Below are 21,930 nucleotides of genomic sequence, written 5' to 3'. Positions count from 1 at the left end.
AAGGAACAAACAATAATTAATGAAAACGTAAAAATTACATTGACAATCATTGGGTTAAGTCATTGAGTTAAGTCAATAATTTCAAACACGCCATGTCTTGTTGCGTGTTTAAGGGTGGCTTCGAAAGAAATATGGATAATGCCTCCTTGATGCTGAGTTCCCTTGGAGAACTTGCATGACCAATGATTGAGAAGTCCTTACGACTAATAGGGTGGCCAGAATCAGTCATATGTTGGAATACCGCTGAATTTGGAATTGTTCTTGATCGTCTTCCAAAGTGAGGAGTGACACCTAAGTGTTCGCAACATCTGACATTAAAGTGACGTCGAGTCTTCCCGACGTACGTAGCTGCACAGCTACTACATTTGATGTATATATGATATATCATATCATATATCATATATATCATATATATCAATTATATCATACATATCATATATCATATATATATATATATATATATATATATATATATATATATATATATATATATATATATATATATATATATATTTAAAAACATGAGATGTAGATCCTTGAAACACACTCAGTGATCAAAAGATCCAAGGTTAATGGTTTGACGACCACTCGTATATTTCCCAACCCGAAATGGTGGATGTGTGAATTGTTCGTAAGGGGATTTTTCCACATTCTCTATTTCATCTGTTTGATATATATATATATATATATATATATATATATATATATATATATATATATATATATATATATATATATATATATATCATATATCATATATATCATATATCATATATACATCAAATGTAGTAGCTGTGCAGCTACGTACGTCGGGAAGAGTCGACGTCACATTAATGTCAGATGTTGCGAACACTTAGGTGTCACTCCTCACTTAGGAAGACGATCAAGAACAATTCCAAATTCAGCGGTATTCCAACATATGACTGATTCTGACCACCCTATTAGTCGTAAGGACTTCTCAATCATTGATCATGCAAGTTCTCCAACGGAACTCAGCATCAAGGAGGCATTATCCATATTTCTTTTGAAGCCACCCTTAAACACGCAACAAGACATGGCATGTTTGAAATTATTGACTTAACCCAATGATTGTCAATGTCATTTTTACGTTTTCATTAATTATTGTTTGTTCCTTTAAAATTATTTTAAAGCATCCGCTCAAGAAACTTATTATTCTGACGATGATTAAAGTAATAATTGAAACGTCACCATGAATTTTAATTTAGTTATGGGTTTTATCTTTAAGTTTATTATTTTTATCAAGTTTTCTGTATATATTGGAAACACTGTCTTGATTAAAGAAATGTACTGAAATCCTTAAAATATTATGGTAATTAGCACAGGGCACAATAAAGACCGGTTAAATGAATTTGATACAAATTTATATTTATTTTAATAGTAAAATAACACTAAAAATTAAAACAAATAACATAAATACAAAGAAAATGTATTAATAATAGTAAAAATAGTTTTGGCTTCGCCAGAATCATGTATATTTAAATAAATACGAAACATATAGGTACAATAATTTTACAATATTCTTCTTAAAAGCTCTGTTGCAAGACTTCTTCAAGAAACAACCTACTTATAAAAACTACACTAAGAATTTATGCAGTAAACGAATCTACAGGTGATAAAATGTGTAAGTATATTACTAAAAATAAAAAAATATAATTGATTAATTTAATAAATTAATTAATTTGTACAAGAGTATCTAATAAAATGAAAGTTAAAACAATGCCGTAACACTGTTTAACCTGGGTCTTGAATATGCTATAAGACAAGCAAAAATTGAAAAAAATATACACTTACTGAAAAGAAAGGCCGAGTATATTGATCAAAAAATAAGCATACCAAAGGCGAAAATAGTAACACGAAAAAGATCAAGGGCGAATAGAAACCAAATTAGAGTACTAGTAGATAATGCTGAAGCAGTAAAAACTTTCACAAATCTAAAAAATACATACAATTAGAGAAAACAGAAGAAGCAGAAACTCAAAAAATAATAATGAAAACAGATGGCATCACAATACATTAGAAGATCAATAGATTATGGATGCCAGATATAAGCGATAAAGACAAATAAAAAGTAATTATAATATATAAATAAATGTTTTAAAGCAAAATCGTGCAGATATTTGGCTGAACCAACGAAAATAGGTTAAGGAGATCCAGACACATACAAGGGATATAATATAGCTTTTAGGAACTGTTCAAAGAAACATCTCAAAATTAGCTAGTCCCAACAAATTTAAATCGCTTGGCTGTATAGTGAAGACGGGTTAGGACAGGTTGCCAATAGAAGCAGTAGACAATAGAATATGGTGTAGAAAGCTTTACAGGGGCAACGATAGAAAAAAAAAGATGATTAAGGACGTGCAATCCTGACGGGAATCAGAACTGACAAGTGGCACCTGTAACGCTATTGAGGAAGGAAAAAAGATAAACATGCCAGGTTTAGGCATCAAAGGAAACATAATTGGTCCTACCTGTTTTTATACAATAAAATTTTTAGTTTCGTAAGAAATAATTAAGAAAATGCGCAAACAAACCAAAACTGTAAACAAAAATGACATAGTAGACCTTACTATTTATATTTTTACAAAACCCTTAGTGTGAGTAATTTGTTTAATTTTGAGTATTTTCAAAGTTTTTTCTCAAATTTTATCAACGCTCTTTGTTAGTGACAGCTAAACAATCCACTGCAACTGATCTTTTGGAGAAAAATGTCTATATATAGTCAGTATATTATAGTGTAAATTCTTATAAAATGGTTTGATAAAAAAACAATTGTTCTTTCGACGACTTAAATTTATATCAGTTAGATATGACATTACTTAGACCATAATAGGTCTGGATCCCGCGTATGAAAAGAAAGTTGATTAATAGCAAGCTGAAAATTTGTTAATAGCTTAAGGGTGTCTAGTCGAATAAACTTTGATATGTGTGAACACTGGAACAGGGGCAGTTTTAATTGTGGAACAGGTTAAAAATTTGGAACGGTCACAGCACGAAAACGGCACATTTATTTTGTCCGACAGAACAGACTTAAACTCTTCGAACAGAGATTAAACTCTCATGCAAAAATCAGACTGCTATTTATCACCAAATGGGCGTTTTAATGAGTGGAACATGTAGAATATGTCAAATGACAGGAATTATGACAGGTAATAAATAGCAGTCTGATTTTTTCATGAGAGTTTAATCTCTGTTCGGAGAGTTTAAGTCTGTTCTGTCGGACAAAATAAATGTGCCGTTTTCGTGCTGTGACCGTTCCAAATTTTTAACCTGTTCCACAATTAAAACTGCCCCTGTTTCAGTGTTCCCATATATCAAAGTTTATTCGACTAGACACCCTTAAGCTATTAACAAATTTTCAGCTTGCTATTAATCAACTTTTTTTTCATACGCGGGATCCAGACCTATAATAAAAGGAAATATCTAACGTTTATTTAGGAAACAGTATTTACACAGATAGAAAAAAATATCGAAGGCAAAAAATGGGCAGTGATGTATTCTAACAATAAAATAGAACTAAAGGATTTTGAATTCTATTGAAAAAAAATATTTAAATATTATTACGTATATTTTATAATATTTCTTTTATTGTATTGTATTGTAAATTTTTTTCAAAATATCTGTAAACTATGTCAAATTTTATCAGTTGCTATTTACCCTGTGCGCTGCCAACATTAGTAGTTTGTTTATAGCCCAGTAAATGAACGCGAAATACCTTGTAATTTTCAGGGTCAACTCCGAATTGCATGAAAATTTGGCATTAGGTTCTACTTACCTTCCACTTCAAAGTTGAACTTGTGCCATTAATTGCTTTTACTTGTGGGTGGACGGTCACCCCTTCTCGTGGGAGAAAAAACACGTGTTTAAATAAGTCCGGAAATGAACAAATTGACTAATTCTAGGCAACTTTCGTTCCATAGAGTTTTTTAAGTAAGTCAACAGTTTTCGAATTATTTGAGATTGAAAATGTTTATTTTTCGACAAAAAAAAAACAAGATTTCAGGCGGTTTTTCGCAAACAACTCAACCACTAAAATATAGTTGTTATATTAAAAAAAATATTCTTAGCCAAAATGTACCATAGAAAAAATGAAAAAAAGTTGTGTATTCGTAAAAGATATACACCCAGCAAAATCAAAGTTGTAGCTCATGAAAAATACGTTTTTATTCGTCAAATTCCAAATAGAATATTTCAAGGTACACCAAAATAACCAAATAATGAATCAGTTTTTGGGAAAAACCCATTACAAATTTTTAAAGTGTCTAAAAAAGCGATATTTTTATTTTTTCCAAGTTTCTAGCATTAAAACTAAGCGAGTTATGCTCAAAATAAAGTTGACCCCTTTTTTTGGTAAAAAAAAATCGTGAAAATCTCCCCCTATTTAGCACTCTAAATGAAATTAACCGTTACCGCTTTACAAAGAATTTACTTTACTTATGTAATTTTTATATAATTTGCAAGCTTCACTAGTTTAAAGTGCTTATTTTGGAAAGAGGTATAGATGAAAAGACTTGGACGAGTTACTAATCACGAGTGAATGCAAACTTTGAAAGGCCATATCTTAACAAATTTTTATTTGAAAAAAAAGAAGGAATGAAACTAGCATATTTATAAAAGTAAAACCTACATTTTTCGTATCACTAATACTTTTAAGTTATTTTGATAAAAAAAAAACAACATTTTCCAAAATTTTTAGAAAACTATAATTTTTTTTAACTATAAAACCATTTTTTTTTTTTTCAAAAATAAGCACTTCGAACCGGTCAAACTTTTTTGGTTATTTGACGTTCAAGTATTCGATGTGAAATTTGACGAAAAATAATGTATATTTCATGAGCTACAACTTTTACTGGGTTTATAGAATTTATTAATACTCCATTTTTTTCGATTTTTTATAAGCTACATTTTTCTAAGACAATTTTTGTCGATAAAATATTTACTTTTTGAATTATTTGCGAAAAACCGCCTGAAAACGTGATTTTTCTGGCGAAAAATAAACAACAACAACTTGAAAAGTATTGACCTAAATAAAAAAATCTGTAGAATGAAAGTTGCTTAGAATTAGTCAATTTATCCATTTGCGGACTTATTTTAAACGTGCTTTTTTCACCCCCAAGAAGGGTTGACTGTCACCCCCAAGTAAAAGCAACCAACGGCACAAGATAAACTTTGAAGTGGAGGGTAAGTAGAACCTAAAACCAAATTTTGATGCAATTCGGAGTTGACCCTGAAAATAATACTCCAAAACGGTCATTTATTGGGCTATTATATTAACAAGTACCTTTAATACAAGAAAACACTTTCACAACGAAAACTTAACTCCTATTTTTATATTTACATATAACATCACAATAATTTGGCTAGATTTTAATGGTCTTTTGTCGAATTGTTAGACTGCTGCCCTAAGGGCAATTCCATTTGTATGGTGTGCTGAATCTGTGCAGAGTTTCTTCTTACATAGCCCCCGTCCAAACTTGGCTTCCTTCTTCCTAGATGTCTTTCCACCCATTTTAACATCGTTAAGACCGCGTCTGTGGATGGCAGACGACGTTCAGCTGATGTTTTCGTTATTTGGGAGGATGTTACTCTAAATGTAGCTGCCATACCTTTCAGAGCCTAGAAATAAATTATATAAAATTAATATTGACTAATTTAAGTAATTTTATTATTTGTTTCAAATGTTGAAAGGTTTTGGAAGTAACGTCAAATTTTTAATCATATATTTTTTAATTTTCGTTTCTATAAACTAAAAATTTTACTCAATAACTCCTTGTCAAAAACGAATTTGACTAAGATTTTTTTTGATAGCAACATATACTGAGTGATAGAACCAAAAAACCGAAAAGGGTACATTGATTGATTATATAAAAAAGATCCATGTAGAGGAAAATCAAATGGCGCTAGAATCGGAAACATAAGAAAGTACCACAAAGTAACAAAATATAAACACTTAAAAAGCTAAAAAACAGGATAGCTGCAGGTAAAGATACCAAACAAATTACTGAAATATTGTGGAGCACTAATGACAAAACAATTAAGACAGAATAACATTAAGTAATAAAATTATAAAACACGATAAAATAATAAATTCTATATTTGCGTACCTTCTGAATTTCTTCGCAGGTCAAGAAAATGACTGAAACTTTACGCAATTGCACTTCGTGCACTACAGTATCAATTCCATTTGATTTGAAAGCCATTTAACCTATCAGAATATATTAGTAATAATATTAATTGCAATAATTATCCTAGACCTGAGAGAGCTTGTCAATCTGCTAAACAAGTTGAGCCTAGCGCCGTTAATAACACAATTGGCGCCCAACGTGGGGTAAGACCCACCATTTTATAAAATCTATAAACTGATAAAAACACACAACCTTATTTATTGTCATACCTCAGAATGAAAACTATACTGGATTATGAAAAACGAATAAATAGGTATTGTTACCCTTCTAGATTACCCTTTGGATGAAAAATAAAATATCCTGCACAGTTAAACTCTTGCACTTAACGGTAAAAAATTGAATAATATTAATATTTATTTTAGAGTAAGTAATATTTATTTTACCTGCATAGCATCTTCATCAGTTTGATCATCACCGACGTATATGATTCTGATTCTTTCACTCCAATCGACTCCAAAAGCGGTCCTGAGTATGTATATTGAGGCTCTACCTTTGTTCCATTGTACAGGGGGCCTTGCCTCAATGGCGCAATGTACGTGATCAGCGATGAATCCAGCAGATTCAATTAATATTTTAGCTTCTTTTTCCAATGATGCTCTTTAAACAAAATAACAAACTTTTTAATTTTTTGTTACGTGAATAATACACAAACCACGCGTCTTAATAAGTTATAAAAAATTAGATCGCAAAACAAATATAGAATTTAACTGAAAACAATTTAATAAAACAAATGAAAGATAAAAATAGCATTGAAAGAATTAGAACAAGGCGTGACTGCAGAAATAATAAACAAGCTGAAAAAGCGAGAATTATCATAACGAAAACTTTGTATATTTACGTATTTTAATTCATAATATGGAAAATTGCTATTATGAAAAGTAGTTTAGAAAATTAATAATTATGTTTTAATGTGCAATTATTATATCATTCTAATTTAAATGTTATGAACTAAAAAGGTAGTTTACTCTTGATCGAAATTAATATTTTTATACATATACCTCATATAAAATTAATAAAATTTTATATATATGATGGTTGCATCATAAATCTTAGAACAAGAAGAGCTTTTTATGAAGAATAACTTTTCTTTGTCAAATTAAAAATAAAAGAGTTATAAATGAAAATGTTGTTGGTATCCATAATTTGAGAAAAATCTTCAAATATTTTTTCCATTAGAAGGATGTAATTGCACATATTAGACCATAATTTTTTATACCAAACAATATTATTTCATATATTGTCGGTTCGCTAAACTCAGACACAACTGGCTAGTGATTTTAGTCAATAATTTTGCCAATTCGACCAAAAAATAATTTCTAAATAGTTAAGAATTACTAAATAATTAGTAATTTTGCCAATTTCGACAAAATTTTCAAAAAACAAAAAAATTACCTACTAAAATCACTAGCCAGTTGTGTCGAGTTTAGCGAACCGACTAGGTATATTTTAATTTCATAGCAAATGGAACAGTCCATTTATCATAAAGGGGAGGCCGTATACTGGTATAAACCTTTTTAAAGCTGTTAATAAATTATTGCTTTTAAAATATTATACTCAAATTGTATTTTTGAACATCTTATTTATTTTATATAGATAATAATTAAATTCACTATCAAATGTCATTGATGTTTTATTAATACTTAATTTAAAATTTAGTTTGACTTTCACGAAGTGTCAAACTCAAATGTAAATAACCTATGCTTTGCTTAACAAATCGAGATTTAAAAACTAGCCTACTAATAGCAACGATTTCAGCTGGACGTGTAGTGTGTCGGTAGAAAATAAACCGATTTTGACGTCACATTTTAGACTTTGAGGTCGATTATCTCAAACACTTCGTAAACGAAAAATTTTGTAAACGAAACGAACACATTAAGGATTAAAAGTGATCGATCGAAGAGGTTATGAAGACCTCTTTATAGGCTCTATGGTGCTCTCTGATGGTGTTTTTCTTTCAGGCGACTGTACCAGACTTGATCAAATGCTTTCTGGACATCTAAAAAGGTGCTGATGCGTATCTATATATTATTTTTTATTGCCTGAGGTATGAAGGTTGTTGCTTCTCCGTGCATTATGTATGGAGTGACCAGCTCTAAATCTGGTAGATCTTACCTAGAGTGCATAATAGAGAAATATGTCTGTAGATTTCAAGGTTGGTGTGGGGTGTCTGTAGTTTATGGAACATGATTATGCTTGATATTTCCCAGAAGGTAGGAAAATTTTCCAGGCAAAGGCTGGATCACTGATGATTTTGATTAGCAGCAGGAAGATGATGTCTTCCTGTATGAGTGAGGATTATGAAGTAAATAATTAATTTTCTGCTCGGTGTCCTCTCGGAAGCGTTGATCAAAATTGGGGTTTTTTGGAGGTTGGAATGTATTTTTGAAAGATTCGCATTACCTTGATTGATTTTTAGGTGAGAGTGATGTTGGATTTTTTTAGGAAGTTTTGTTAGAATTTTCCGCCTTCTTGTTAGTCCAAGCAATCTATCACACTTCTACTGTTGCATTTTAAGCCTGGCTGATGCCGAGGAGCGGCTGTACTCTGTGTTTAGGGGGTTTCGAAACCTTTTATACTCTGGATAGGGGAAATTAGTTGGATATGCTAGATAACTTTTTGGCATAACTTTAGCATTAAAAATCTACTTATCTATTATCTGTCTCTTTGCTTACCTTATTTGCACTGGAGTTTCTCTGAAATGGAAAGTCAGTAATGCTCCTTTATTTTCGACCCAAGCCCCTTCTCTGCACACCTTTTCTTGTAACTGTCGCATTAGATCCCCTACTTTATCGTGAAACTCGGTTGGCATCGGGTGTACGAACTTCGTTCCATCTGGATGTAAAATCTCTAAACCGTGGTTTCCGGCGTAAGTAATACCATCGATTCCAACCTACAAGTATATATTATAATAGATTTACTACTTAGCTTAGTATTATGTAAAATGGAATCATTATGAAATATTTCACACCCAAGAGGGCAGCACCAACACAAACAAAAATTAAAGTCGAACGACTACATACGGAATCCACGGAATACTTATACAGGAAAAGATATCAGAGAAGATTGCTGAGAATGGAATATTAGAAAACGATAACATCGATGAAAGCTGGCAAAAACTCAAAGATAACATCATCAACGCTGCAACAGAATCACTTGGAGAGAGAAAAGTAACGAATACTCACATATTAAAGAAGAAAACCCCGTGGTTTAGAGAGGAAGTTAAAACAAAATGCGAAGAAAAGAAGAAAGCCTTTTTACAATACAGAACGAAACAAACACAACAGGCATACAACCACTCCAAACGAATCAGAAACGAAACGAATACTTTGATGAGGCCAATAAAAAGGGAGCACTGGCCGAGTTTCTCAAAACAGATGGAACATGACTTCTACGGAACACAAAAAGAAGTATGGATATTGATCAGAGGGCAAAGAAAGGAGATGAACGAATTAATAAAAGCGAAACACATTCAGAAGGAAACATGGGCAGACTACTTCCGATCTCTATTTGCTAAATGCGACGATAATGAACCACCAACACCTGAAGTTACAACAAACGAAGAAATAAACATCGATGAGGGAGAAGTAAAGGAAGCATTAAGAAAATTCAAAAATAGAAAATCTCTAGGAGAGGACAGAATATCCAACGAACTGCTAAAGTACGGAGGACAAGATATAACTAAACAACTATTAAAGTTAATACAAAAAATAGTAGAACACAACAGAATACCACAAGAATGGAGATCAAGTATCCTAATACCTCTCTTCAAAAAAGGAGACAAATCGGACCCGGAGAATTACAGAGGAATTAACTTAAGAAACACAACATTAAAATTAACAACCAAAGTGATAACAAACAAATTGAATGAAATTATAACATTAGCAGAAGGACAACAAGGTTTTAGGTCGGGAAGGTCATGCACTGACGCTATATTTATGAGGCAAGTTCAAGAGAAATCGTTGGAAAACAACAAACCGGCATATTTATGTTTCGTGGACCTTAAGAAAGCATTTTACAGGGTCACATTAAAGGACATTATCCATTTGTTATACTCGAGAGAGGTACCTCTAGGAATAATTAAAACGATCGAAAACATCTACCAGAACAACACAATAAACGTAAAAGTGGACGATGAATTAACTGACCCAATTGAAGGCGGCAATGGAATAAGACAGGGGGATTCCTTGAGTCCTTTATTGTTCAACCTGATCATGGACGAAATAATAAAAAAAATAAGAACTAAAAAATGGGAGAAAAACAACTTAAAATAATCTGCTATGCGAAAGATGCAATAATAATCTCTCAAAGTGAAGATGATTTACAACGTATGCTGCACCAATTCAACATAATCGCCAGAAAATTGTTAATTTTCTCACAAAAGACAAAATGCATGGTTATAACAGCAGATCCAATAAGATGTAAATTGGAGCTGGAAGGTTAGATAATAGAACAAGTGATGGAGTTTAAATACCTAGGCATCACACTAGCTACGGAAGGCTCGAAACAGAAGTGGAAGATCAAGTGAATAGAGCAAACAGAGGCGCAGGTTGCCTGAATGACACAATATGGAGAAATAAAAATATCGGAAAAGAAATGAAAGGCAGAATTTACAAAACAGTCATCAGACCAATAATGACATACGCGACAGAAACACGACCCGACACAGAAAGGACAAAAAGATTGATCGAAACAGCCGAGATGAAAAAACTTCGAAAAATCGATGGTAAGACTCTATGGGACAGAGCTAGAAGTACAGATATACGACGAAGATGCAAGGTGGACAACATTAATAACTGGGTAAGAAACAGAAAAATAGAATGGAATGACCACATAAGCCGAATGACAACAAATAGGATAGTCAGGACAGCGAGAGACGGTTCTCCAATAGCAAGACGATCAGTGGGAAGACCACGAAAACGATGGAACGACAACTTACTAGAGGCACATTGAAAAAACAGACAGAGTCATGTCTATACAAAAAGAAGAAGAAGAAGAAGAAGAAGAAGATTTACTACTGTAGTACGTTTAAGAAATATTATTATGGGATTAAGGTAGTTTCCGGAGGTAGTATCTTTGACATATGAGACTGATCTTCGCAATCCCTAATACTAGATGAAACGAGTATAGCGATATATACCGGACGACTACCCAAGCAATATCACTTATTGGCCAACAGTTATCAGTAAACAATATAAGCATATAAAGACAGCAATGAAAATGAAGATCAACTTGCTAAAATTGGATCGAAATGATCAAACGGATCGGCTGTGACTCTAGGAGTACCAAAGGCTGCAATAGGTAGGGCTATAGAGGACTGGATCATCCGAGATATTGGAACAGAATTCCACAACTTATACATGGAAATATCTTCATTGGTGGACCATGAACAAAAAGAACAGAGAAATTGCTACATATGGGCAGAAACAAACTGAGAACAGTAACAGAAATGTTGAGCGGTAATGCACGAGTAGTAGAAATTGACATTTACAATGGAAAACGAATGGCTCTCCTATAAGAACCAGGAACTGTAAAATATGTTTTGTGTAATTGCGAAATGCTGGACCGCAAAAGACAAAAACTATATGGGCAAAGAAGAGGAGACACAAGAAGAGATATACCGGGTGGTGAATTGGAAAACGGGCCATAGGAAACTCAATGTAAAATTCTAAATTGTTGAATTCATGCTTCCCTAATTATTTTACATCAAAAGTCATAAGAAACTATTTGTAAAAGATTAAAATCTGTATTAAAAACAAAAGTTAAAATTGTTCTACGATTTAAGCAGAGTCCAAAATTTTGAAAAATAGAATACACTTGCCATACCTAAGTAAGTGCGTAAAAGTAAGGCCACACGTTACTATTTATGACAGTACGCAAACTATTGACTGAATAAAACATCTTTATTACTACTTTCTCCTTAACTGAGGACATCTTTTCGACATTATTGTTTTTTATTCAATAAAAACGATAAAATAAAAATACTGACAGTTCAAAATATTGTTAATAATAATTTCATTGTGACCGAAGGCAATTGCACTGTATGTGGCCTAAATTTGGCAAATACTTTGATAAAAAATTTTATATTTTACAAAATTTTGGAATGTGTTTAATTCGTAAAACAATTTTCACAATAATTGTTTTAAATAAAGATTTCAATCCTCTACAAATAGTTTCCCATGTCTTTTGATGTAGAATAATTAGGGAAGCAGGAATTCAACAGTTTAGAATTTTACATTGAGTTCCCTATGGCCCGTTTTCCAATTCACCACCCTGTATATAATGTAATAGGTTAAGCCAAGCAAAAGACCTCTACAAACCACTACTGTGTACACACGTTCTAGACTGAACGTAGGAAACAACAATTGGCAGCAAATACAATAAGCTTAAGCTTCAATGATAACGGAGTTCTTTTGGATCAGACAGGACCAAAGAAGAAAAAAAAATATATATATAACTCAACTGTAGCACTTATAAGTGGTGGTTCATTTTAAATGTTCTAGCTCTACTTTAAAATTAAAAATTTTATATTTAACAAGACCAGCAAGCTAGTTGGTGCTAATGTTAATCAAGATTTCAAAATTGTCGTAAATTTTAAAAAACTGCTACTTAAGAAAGAAGGGTATGGCATGCATATGTTTTTAAATCGCTTAAGAGTTTTAAGACGGAAGATATATGATATTAAATATGATTCACGCCCGAGTATATTAATTGTTAAAGATAGTGAAGAATAAATAAACTTTCCATGGTTCAGACAAATATATTAAATCATAATAAAGTCGAAAATATTTGCTTGTATAAAGTAAACTACATGACTTACCATATCTCTTACGTTGTTAACATTTCTTCCACTGACAATGGCGATGTAGCAGTCCGACATATTTGATAATCTTTGCAAAACATTTTTCGTTTCGGCAGGAATAATAGCGAGATCAGGATGTGGTGCTATTGGGGCAAGTGTACCATCGTAATCGAGGAGTAATGCCAGTTTATGCGTGTTTCCAATGTATCTGCAAAACACATCACAAATGATTTAAAGTAAAACTCAAAAGAAAAGTCTAATTTGCTTTTTATTATACACTGCGCGTCAGAGAAAACAGGCAACCCAAAAAATTGGTCATTTTTGATGTCTCGTATCTCCTAAACCTGTTGTCCGATTTAAGTAATTTTTTAATATGTTATAGCCCTATTCTTTAGCAATATCGCTGTAATAATATTGTTGCTCAACAGGTAAATTTTCATTGTATACTAGGTGTACGAATCAAACAGTGTTTTTTTTTCAAAGTTGGCAACACCCTGTGGAATACTCTAATATATATATTATGTACAGCGTGTCTACTTAAGTTGGAAACATATGGCAAACTTTTTTGTTATTCATTTTACGAAAAAAAGTTATTCTTTATAAAAAATTCTACATGCTCTAAAACCTAAGATTCAATCATCAGATATCAAATTTTGTCAATATTATACCAGGTATGTCAAAAAATATGAACTTCGTTCAAGAGTAAAGTACCTTTATTTCTCTCAATATCGAAAATTCTTATTATGAAAAGTTGTTTGGAAATAAAAACTAAGATTAAATATGCAATTACATGCTTCTAATTGGAAAAAATATTTTCCAAATTTTTCTCAAATTTATTGATACTAACTTCGTTTTTATTTATTACACATACGATAACTCTTTTATTATTACTTTTACGAAAAAAAGGTATTCTCTATAAAAAGCTCTGTATGTCCTAAGACCGAAGATGCAACCATCAGATATCACATTTTATTAATTATATACGAGGTATGTCAAAAAATTAGAATTTCACTAAAGAGTAAAGTACCTTTATTTTTCACAATATTGAAAAAAGTTAATAAAAAAGTTGTTTAGAATTAAAAACTGTGTTTCAATATGCAATTACATCCTTCTAATTGAAATAATGTGAAATATAAAGGTACTATAATCTTGAGCGAATTTCATATTTTTTGACACACTCCGTATAAAATTAATAAAAGTTGATATATCATGGTTGTGTCTTAGATTTTAGACCATGCAAAGCTTTTTATGAATAATAACTTTTTTTCGTAAAATGAATAATAAACGAGTTATCATATTTGTAGTAATTAAAAACGATTTTGGGTATCCATAAATTTGAAAATTTTTTTTTTCAATTAGAAGCATGTAATTGCATATTTGATCTTAGTATTTAATTCCAAACAACTTTTTATCATAAGAATTTTCGATATTGAGAGAAATAAGGGTACTTTACCCTTGACCGAAATTCATATTTTTTGACATACCTCGTATATTATTGAGAAAATTTGATATCTGATGAATGAATCTTAGGTTTTGGGGCATGCAGAACTTTTTATAAAGAATAAGTTTTTTTCGTAAAATTAATAATAAAAAAGTTTCCCATATGTTTCCAAGTTAAGTAGACACGCTGTATATATATATATATATATATATATATATATATATATATATATATATATATATATATATATATATATATATATATATATATATATATATATATATATATAATCGGTTCATAACGTTCTACGACGTCTTCCGATTCCCAATCGCCATTGCTCTCGATCGTAGCACATGTCTTCGTTCAAGCCTCTTTCTCTGATTTCCCTATGGATTCCTTCTATCCAGCTTTTCCTAGGTCTTCCTCTTTTCCGCCGTCCTTTTGGTGCCCATCGTAGCACTTGCTTGGGCAATTGCATCTAGCATTTATAAAATACTGAAATTAAAATCCAACTGTAGCCTCACATTTTCTTAACATTTTGTTTTTTGATGCATTCGCTTATGTTGGATAATACAAAAGTTAGGTGCTTTAACATCTAGACATGTTCTTCATCAATACACGGTATTTCTAAATAAGTGTGACAAACTTTAAGGGGTAATTCTGCATAAAAAAGAAATGACAGTTTACTTGATAAACGTATGTTTGCAAATGTTTTATTTCCGAGATACGGGATGTTGAATTTTCTCTTACAAACTGACAATTTATTTATTTCTTTAAGACCGGTCGAGATATGCAAATGAAATTTGGTAGGTTTTAAGAGGTAGTCATTGCAGATTTTTTGACATAAAATTAAAAATTTTATATTCACCATTAGCGTACATACGGGTAAGATACCGATCATATAGCCCGTATGCACGCTAATGGTGAATATAAAATTCTCAATTTTATGTCAAAAAATCTGCAATACCTATCTCTTAAAACCTACCAAATTTCATTTGCACGACTGGTTTTAAAACAATAAATAAATCGTCAGTTTGTAAAAAAATTCAACATTCCGTATCTCGGAAACGAAACATTTGCGGACATACGTTTATAAAGCAAACTGTCATTTCTTTTTCATGCAGAAATACTCCTTAAAGTTTGTCGCACTTCTTTAGAAACACCGTGTATTGATGAAGAACATGTCTAGTTGTTAAAGTACCTAACTTTTTAATTATTGAACATAAACGAATGAGTCAAAAAACAAAATGTTAAGAAAACCAGAGGCTATAGTTGGGTTTTAATTTCAGTATTTTATAAATGCTAGAATATTCCACAGGGTGATGCGAACTTTGAGAAAAAAACACAGTTTGATTGGTACACCCGATGTACAATGCAAATTTACCTGTTTAGCGACAATATTATTACAGTGGTATTGTTAAAGAAAGGGTATAACATGTTCAAAAAATCACTTAAAACGGCTAAAAGGTTTAGGAAATATGAGACATCAAAAATGACCAAATTTTTAAGTGTGCCGATTTCTATGCAAGTAAGTTTACTTGTGCACCTATACACAAATGAAAATAATCGCTTTTATATATTGACATTATTTTTATCAACAATTGTTAAAATGTGTCTTACTTTGATAAATATTCATCAAAATCATCTAAAGTAACGGCCGGCATATTTGTAGAACCAATATCGTCATGGTCCTCTTGTGTCAAAAGCGAGCCCATCGCCGAGAGGAACGACTTTGTCCAATAATTAACATCATTCAGTTTCTCCCTTCGTCGCAAATAGTTCATACGCAATATTCTTTCATCCTCTGGCATGGTCAGAGCTCTGTGAATGACTTCTGAAGCTTCGTCTATTTCATACGGATTCGAGATCAGAGCTTCGTGCATCGTCTCACCGGCACCAGCAAACGGAGATACGATGAGTACTCCAGGTGGTATGTTTATTTGACAGGCTACGAATTCTTTGGCTACGAGATTCATTCCGTCCCTTAGAGGTGTTACTAATCCTACAGCTGCGTCCCTGTAGAAAGCTGCTAGTTCGTCTTGGCTTACACAGCCGTAAATATATCTTATGGGTGACCTATAACAACGTAACAATAATTAAAAATATAATATGTAGTAAAAAATAAAATAAATTTGAGTACAGTGGAACCCCGATAAGTCGGCCCCCGATAACCCGGAAGTCCGGCTAACCCGGACCGATTTTCATCAGACAAAACAAAAATGTTTTCACTTTGATTGAGTTTTTTACCAAGAAATAAACAATACTCTATACCAGGGGTGGCCATGTGGCTCTTTGAAGGATTATTTGTGGCTCTCAATAAATGTCCCTTTACTTTAATTTTTTTGTTACAAAATGTGGCAACAAACATAAAAGGCTAAGCGTAATATCAGGACTTAGGACCTTAGAATATCTAATAAGTAAAATATCATCTGAGCTGACAGGAGGATTTGCGAATCAAGGATCAAAACTCTTGTTGGCCTTTGCTGATGATATAGGTGCAGTCGATCATTCTACAAGAGACGTGAGAGGTGTGTTCACAACTCGAGGAAAAAAAAGGTAGTCTGGGCATTCGAATAAATGAAGAGAACACGAAATACATGCTAGTAACCAAAAATCTAAGATCAAGTGTTAGGCAGAACATTTTAATTAATGACCTCAATTTCGTAGTAGTAAAACAGTTTAAATATCTAGGAAAGGTAATCACAGATGATAATCACATTATAAAAAGAGGTCTTACCAAGAATAACTGCGTGGAATAGAGCATTATACTCCCTATCATCATTACTAAAATCTAAGCTGCTAAAAGACAATCTAAATTAAGACTATACAGCTAATTATTCGCCCAATTGTTAAATATGGAAGTAAAACTTGGACTCTGCATCAGTGGGAAATAAATCTTCTTCAGATGCAAATCGACTAATGGATGTTAGCGATCGCATTTTTCATTAACTTTCTGTTTCTTGAAAAATGTATCAGATATTGATTGTCGTTAATCCCTGTCCATTGCTTTATGTTTCGGAGCCAGGACATTTTCTTGCATCCCATTCCTCTCTTGCCTTAAATTTTACCCTCGATTATAAGTTGGAGGAACTGGTATTTTTCATTTCGCATGGTGCGACATTGATACACAGTTTTCCTTTTCTTGATGGTTTCGAAAAGTTCGCATTCTTGGTTGATTCTTTTAAGGACATCTACATTTGTGACTTTCGCTGTCCATGATATCTTTAGGATATGGCGATAAAGCCACATCTCGAAAGCTTCTAATCTGTTTATATCCCTCGTTTTGAGTGTCCAGCCCTCTACGCCATATAGAAGCACCGACCATACGTAGCAATTAGTAAACCTTAGTCTCAGTTGAAGATCGAACTTTGAACAGGTCAGTACCTTCCTGAATTTTACGAAAGCTTGTCGAGCTTGCTCAATGCGACCTTTTACTTCCCTGTCCGATGCCCAGTCTTCAAAAAGCCACGTTCCCAGGTATTTAAATTTGCTCACTTTTTCGATGGACTTGGTATTCAGTGTTATGGTGGAGTTTCTGGAGATGATCATGAATTTGGTCTATTTGGTATTAATCTCTAATCCCATTCTCTTACTGTATTCTCCGATTATAGTGACAAGTTGTTGAAGATCGGCTATGTTGTCACAATGTCACAAATTAAATAAATAATCCACTGGGAAATAAATAAGCTGCTGGTATTTTCAAGAAAAGTCCTCAGAATGATATTTGTTACTCAAAGAGATGAATACGACAGGAGAGTGATACTGAAAACATCGTCAGACATACAAAAGCTAAGACAAGATGGGCAGGTCATGTGGTAGATCAGAGGAAGACGGTGTATTAAAGACGGTGTTTTTTGAGAGGCGATAGAAGATCAATAGGCTATTCCAGAAAAAGATGGAAGGATGATGAAGAATCGAAGTATCCTGAATTAGTAAAGGTTGCTTGTAGAATTATTTGCATATTTAAACAACGATGTGAACCATTTACTTTATTTCACTTTAAAATTCGTAAAATCCAAACGGTTAGAGAAAAATTTAATACCTTTTATACACTTTTTAGATAAATTGTTTAAGAGGCTCGCGAAAAATTTCAAATTTTAAAAAATGGCTCGGACTATCAAGGAGCTTGGCCACCCCTGCTCTATACAACTGTACGTAATTTCGATGTATGTGCATAATATGTATTTCATGTTTTTGCATTTATTCTTCTTTTAGTGCCTATTGGTTTTGAATATTGGCGATCATTCTGGCTATAATTGTTTTATTAACTGATGCTTTAAATAGATTAGTTGTTGTTGTGGAGCACCATTTCCTCAAGTTCTTTAACCATGGTATTCTTCTTCTCCCAATTCCTCGCTTTCCGAATACTTTACCTTGAAGGATTACCTTCAGTAATCTGTATTTAGTGCCGTTTCTCATTATGTGTCCGAGATATTCTAACTTTCTCCTTTTAATGGTATACATCACCTCTCTTTCTTTGCCCACTCTTCGTAATACGGTCTCGTTGGTAATCTTGTCCGTCTATGATATCCTTAGGATTCGCCTGTATAGCCACATCTCGAAGGTTTCAAGTTTTTTCTCCATTGCTTCAGTGAGTGTCCAGGGCCTAGATTCCGTGCACTGTAGATATCTACAGGTCGCTTTCTGTCGATGTCAATTTTCGTAAAAATATTTGAATTTTTAGCTTTAATTGAATTATTTTCTAGTTTTGCTAGGTTATACCGTTGATTGAGTATATACCTCAATCAACCGTTATACTCTAATTGATGCTGACGTGACACTTAGTAAAACAAGAAAATATTTGAATTAAAACTAAAAATTAAAATATATTGACATCGCGCCGAGTATAACCTAGCAAAACTAGAAAATAATTCAATTAAAGCTAAAAATTCAAATATTTTTACGAAAATTGACATCGATAGAAAGCGACGTGTAGATATCTACAGTGCACGGAATCCAGCTGCAGGATTCAACTCCGTAATACAATATTGAGAAGATATAACATCGAGAAGATATAACATCACATTTGCATTGATAATGGAGTTTATCTCTAAGTATACCGTATTTTATTAATTTTCACCATATTCTCCGGCTAATCCGGATTTTCGATAACCCGGATCGGCCGCGGTCTCGATTAATCCGACTTATCGAAGTTCAATTGTATTAAGTATCTTTGAAAGAAAAAGGAAATCTAACTGATTCTGACGGAAGCATCAACTTGGACAAACAGAATAAAATAAGAACGTGGAAAGAATACCCAGAAAAATTATTTGAAGAGCAAAGAGATAACATCTTTAAGCTAGAAGAAGAGTTGAATGATGAATCAAGAATATTACAGTAGGAAGTTTGTTCTACAATAACAGTTAATGAAAGGCAACGCAGCAGGTCCCGATAATATACAAGCAGAACTACTCAAACTAATGGACAACGAATCAATAAAAATATTTACAAAGATACTCAACAACATATATACAAATCTGGAGAAATACCAACAGAATGGCTGAAGTCTGAGCTTAAGGCACTTCCAAAAACGCTGAACGGAAGGGCCGCCCGAGAACTTTATCGTACCGATCTATTATCGTTATCGTACTAGATACTGGCATTCTATAAAAATAACAAAGTTACTCGTTATTTTGATATTTTAGAAACACCTTGTATACTTGAAAATATTTTATGGTTCTACGCATCATTAATTCCCGCATTTGAGAGGATGTTCGGGGACACACTATAGATTATTGCATAAATCAATAGAATATTAGTCATACTTTCAGTTCAAATTAGTCCATTTTTCTGAGAAATTAATAGTTTACAATATTTGCATTTTACTGCATGGATTGTAATGAAATTTTGGGAGTAGCCCAAAGCCCAATCTCCTAATTCAAAGTCTATCCTATATACTATGGCGCTTTTATCATGGGGGCGGTTCTCACCACTTCTCGGGGATAGAACATTTTTATTTTCGAATTGCATGGAGCAAAAGGAAGAATTTTAAGAAAATTTAAAAATGCGCTCTATAATTTGATCTTATTTTTTTTACCCGTCCAACTTTTTGAAAGTAGAAATAACACTATATTAAGAGGTATTGCAAAAGAAAAACAATGCATTTAAATTCTGGTGAATGAGGGGTTAAATGTATGTACTTCTCATTTTTCCTTAAAGTACGTTAGTCATATATTTTTTTGCACCATATCTCGCTTAGTTTGAATGTAACCGACATTGAACGTGCTCGTTTTAAAGGCCTTTTCAAACACTACAAAAGCATGAGCACTTTGAGCATGCACCAAAAAACAAACTCTTTTTACCTACCATATCTCTTTTTGTATTATAAATAGAAAATTTACGAAGGAACGAATCTCTTTGTTATTTATAATTAAAAAAAAATTTTATATAGTGTTTTTAGTTTGATGCATAGTTTTTAAGGTATTCACAAAAAACCGTCCGAAAACGTGTCATTTTTAAATGAAAATGGCCAATTTTCAACTACGCAAACTCAAAAAGTATTGAGTTCTCAAAAAAAAGTATAGATCAGTTTTTGCTTAAAAATATGTTCTCTAGCCACTTTCATGCTTATTTTGACCAATAAATTTTCCACCCCCTTGAAGGGGTGGGAATTGCCCCAAGATAAAAGCGCCATAGTATATAGGGTAGATTTTGTTTCTTGAGCTATTCCCTACTTACTGTGAAAATTTTTTGCTCAATTAGAAATCCAATGAAATCAATTAATTTGTGGTCATCTGATTGAATACAACCAATAAAACCAACATTATACTGAAAACAGATCCCATGGGCTGTTTTCACTCAATCATGTAGCTATGGATACCTACATTTCGTTTCATTTCGATTTTGACATTTCAAATATTCAATATTTCAAAATGTCACGATTTGGTTGTAATACTGATGAGAATATTAACGAAATTATCGAATCAAATATACCAAAGAATACTGTTTACAGTAAAAAATTTTCTATCCGAATAACCCTCGAACATTGATAAATGCTCAAAAATTTTTTAACAACTTTCTCAAGCTTGTTGCTTACAGGCAACAGACCTCCGCCTACGGCGTCGGTCTGTTTCCAAGCAACAAGCTTTCGAAATCTGTTATAAAATTTTTTCGAACAATTATCAATGTCCTTGGGTTATTACTACTGAAAATATCAAGTACATCTCCAGTTTTTTCTCCATTGCTTCAGTGAGTGTCCAGGATTCAACTCCGTAATACAATATTGAGAAGATATAACATCGAGAAGATATAACATCACATTTGCATTTATAATGGAGTTTATCGCCAAGTACCGTATTTTATTAATTTTCACCATATTCTCCGGCTAATCCGGATTTTCGATAACCCGGATCGGCCGCGGTCGAGATTAATCCGACTTATCGAAGTTCAATTGTATTAAAGTATCTTTGGAAGAAAAAGGAAATCTAACTAATTCTGACGGAAGCATCAACTTGGACAAACAGAATAAAATAAGAACGTGGAAAGAA

The 21,930-nt window shown here is 32.5% G+C and overlaps 1 protein-coding gene across 5 annotated transcripts in view; it reads right to left on the bottom strand.

The window, feature by feature from the left end:
- Nucleotides 1-1,365: 1,365 nt before the first annotated feature.
- LOC114324193 (uncharacterized) overlaps nucleotides 1,366-21,930 on the bottom strand; it is a 208,811-nt gene continuing 188,246 nt past the window's right edge. For all 5 annotated transcript variants that reach the window (XM_028271956.2, XM_028271954.2, XM_028271958.2 and 2 more), the window contains 5 exons: nucleotides 16,064-16,519; nucleotides 13,021-13,210; nucleotides 8,876-9,093; nucleotides 6,587-6,800; nucleotides 1,366-5,634 (listed from right to left, as the gene is read on the bottom strand). In XM_028271956.2, the coding sequence (XP_028127757.1) occupies nucleotides 5,386-5,634; nucleotides 6,587-6,800; nucleotides 8,876-9,093; nucleotides 13,021-13,210; nucleotides 16,064-16,519 (1,327 nt within the window). In that variant the 3' untranslated portion in view covers nucleotides 1,366-5,385. The remainder of the gene's footprint in view (nucleotides 5,635-6,586; nucleotides 6,801-8,875; nucleotides 9,094-13,020; nucleotides 13,211-16,063; nucleotides 16,520-21,930) is intronic.

The sequence above is a fragment of the Diabrotica virgifera genome, chromosome 5 (assembly GCF_917563875.1).
Source record: "Diabrotica virgifera virgifera chromosome 5, PGI_DIABVI_V3a".
NCBI classification, from domain to species: domain Eukaryota; kingdom Metazoa; phylum Arthropoda; class Insecta; order Coleoptera; family Chrysomelidae; genus Diabrotica; species Diabrotica virgifera.
The sequence above is the reverse complement of the archived record's forward strand: the minus strand, read 5'-3'. Positions and strand labels throughout refer to the sequence as shown.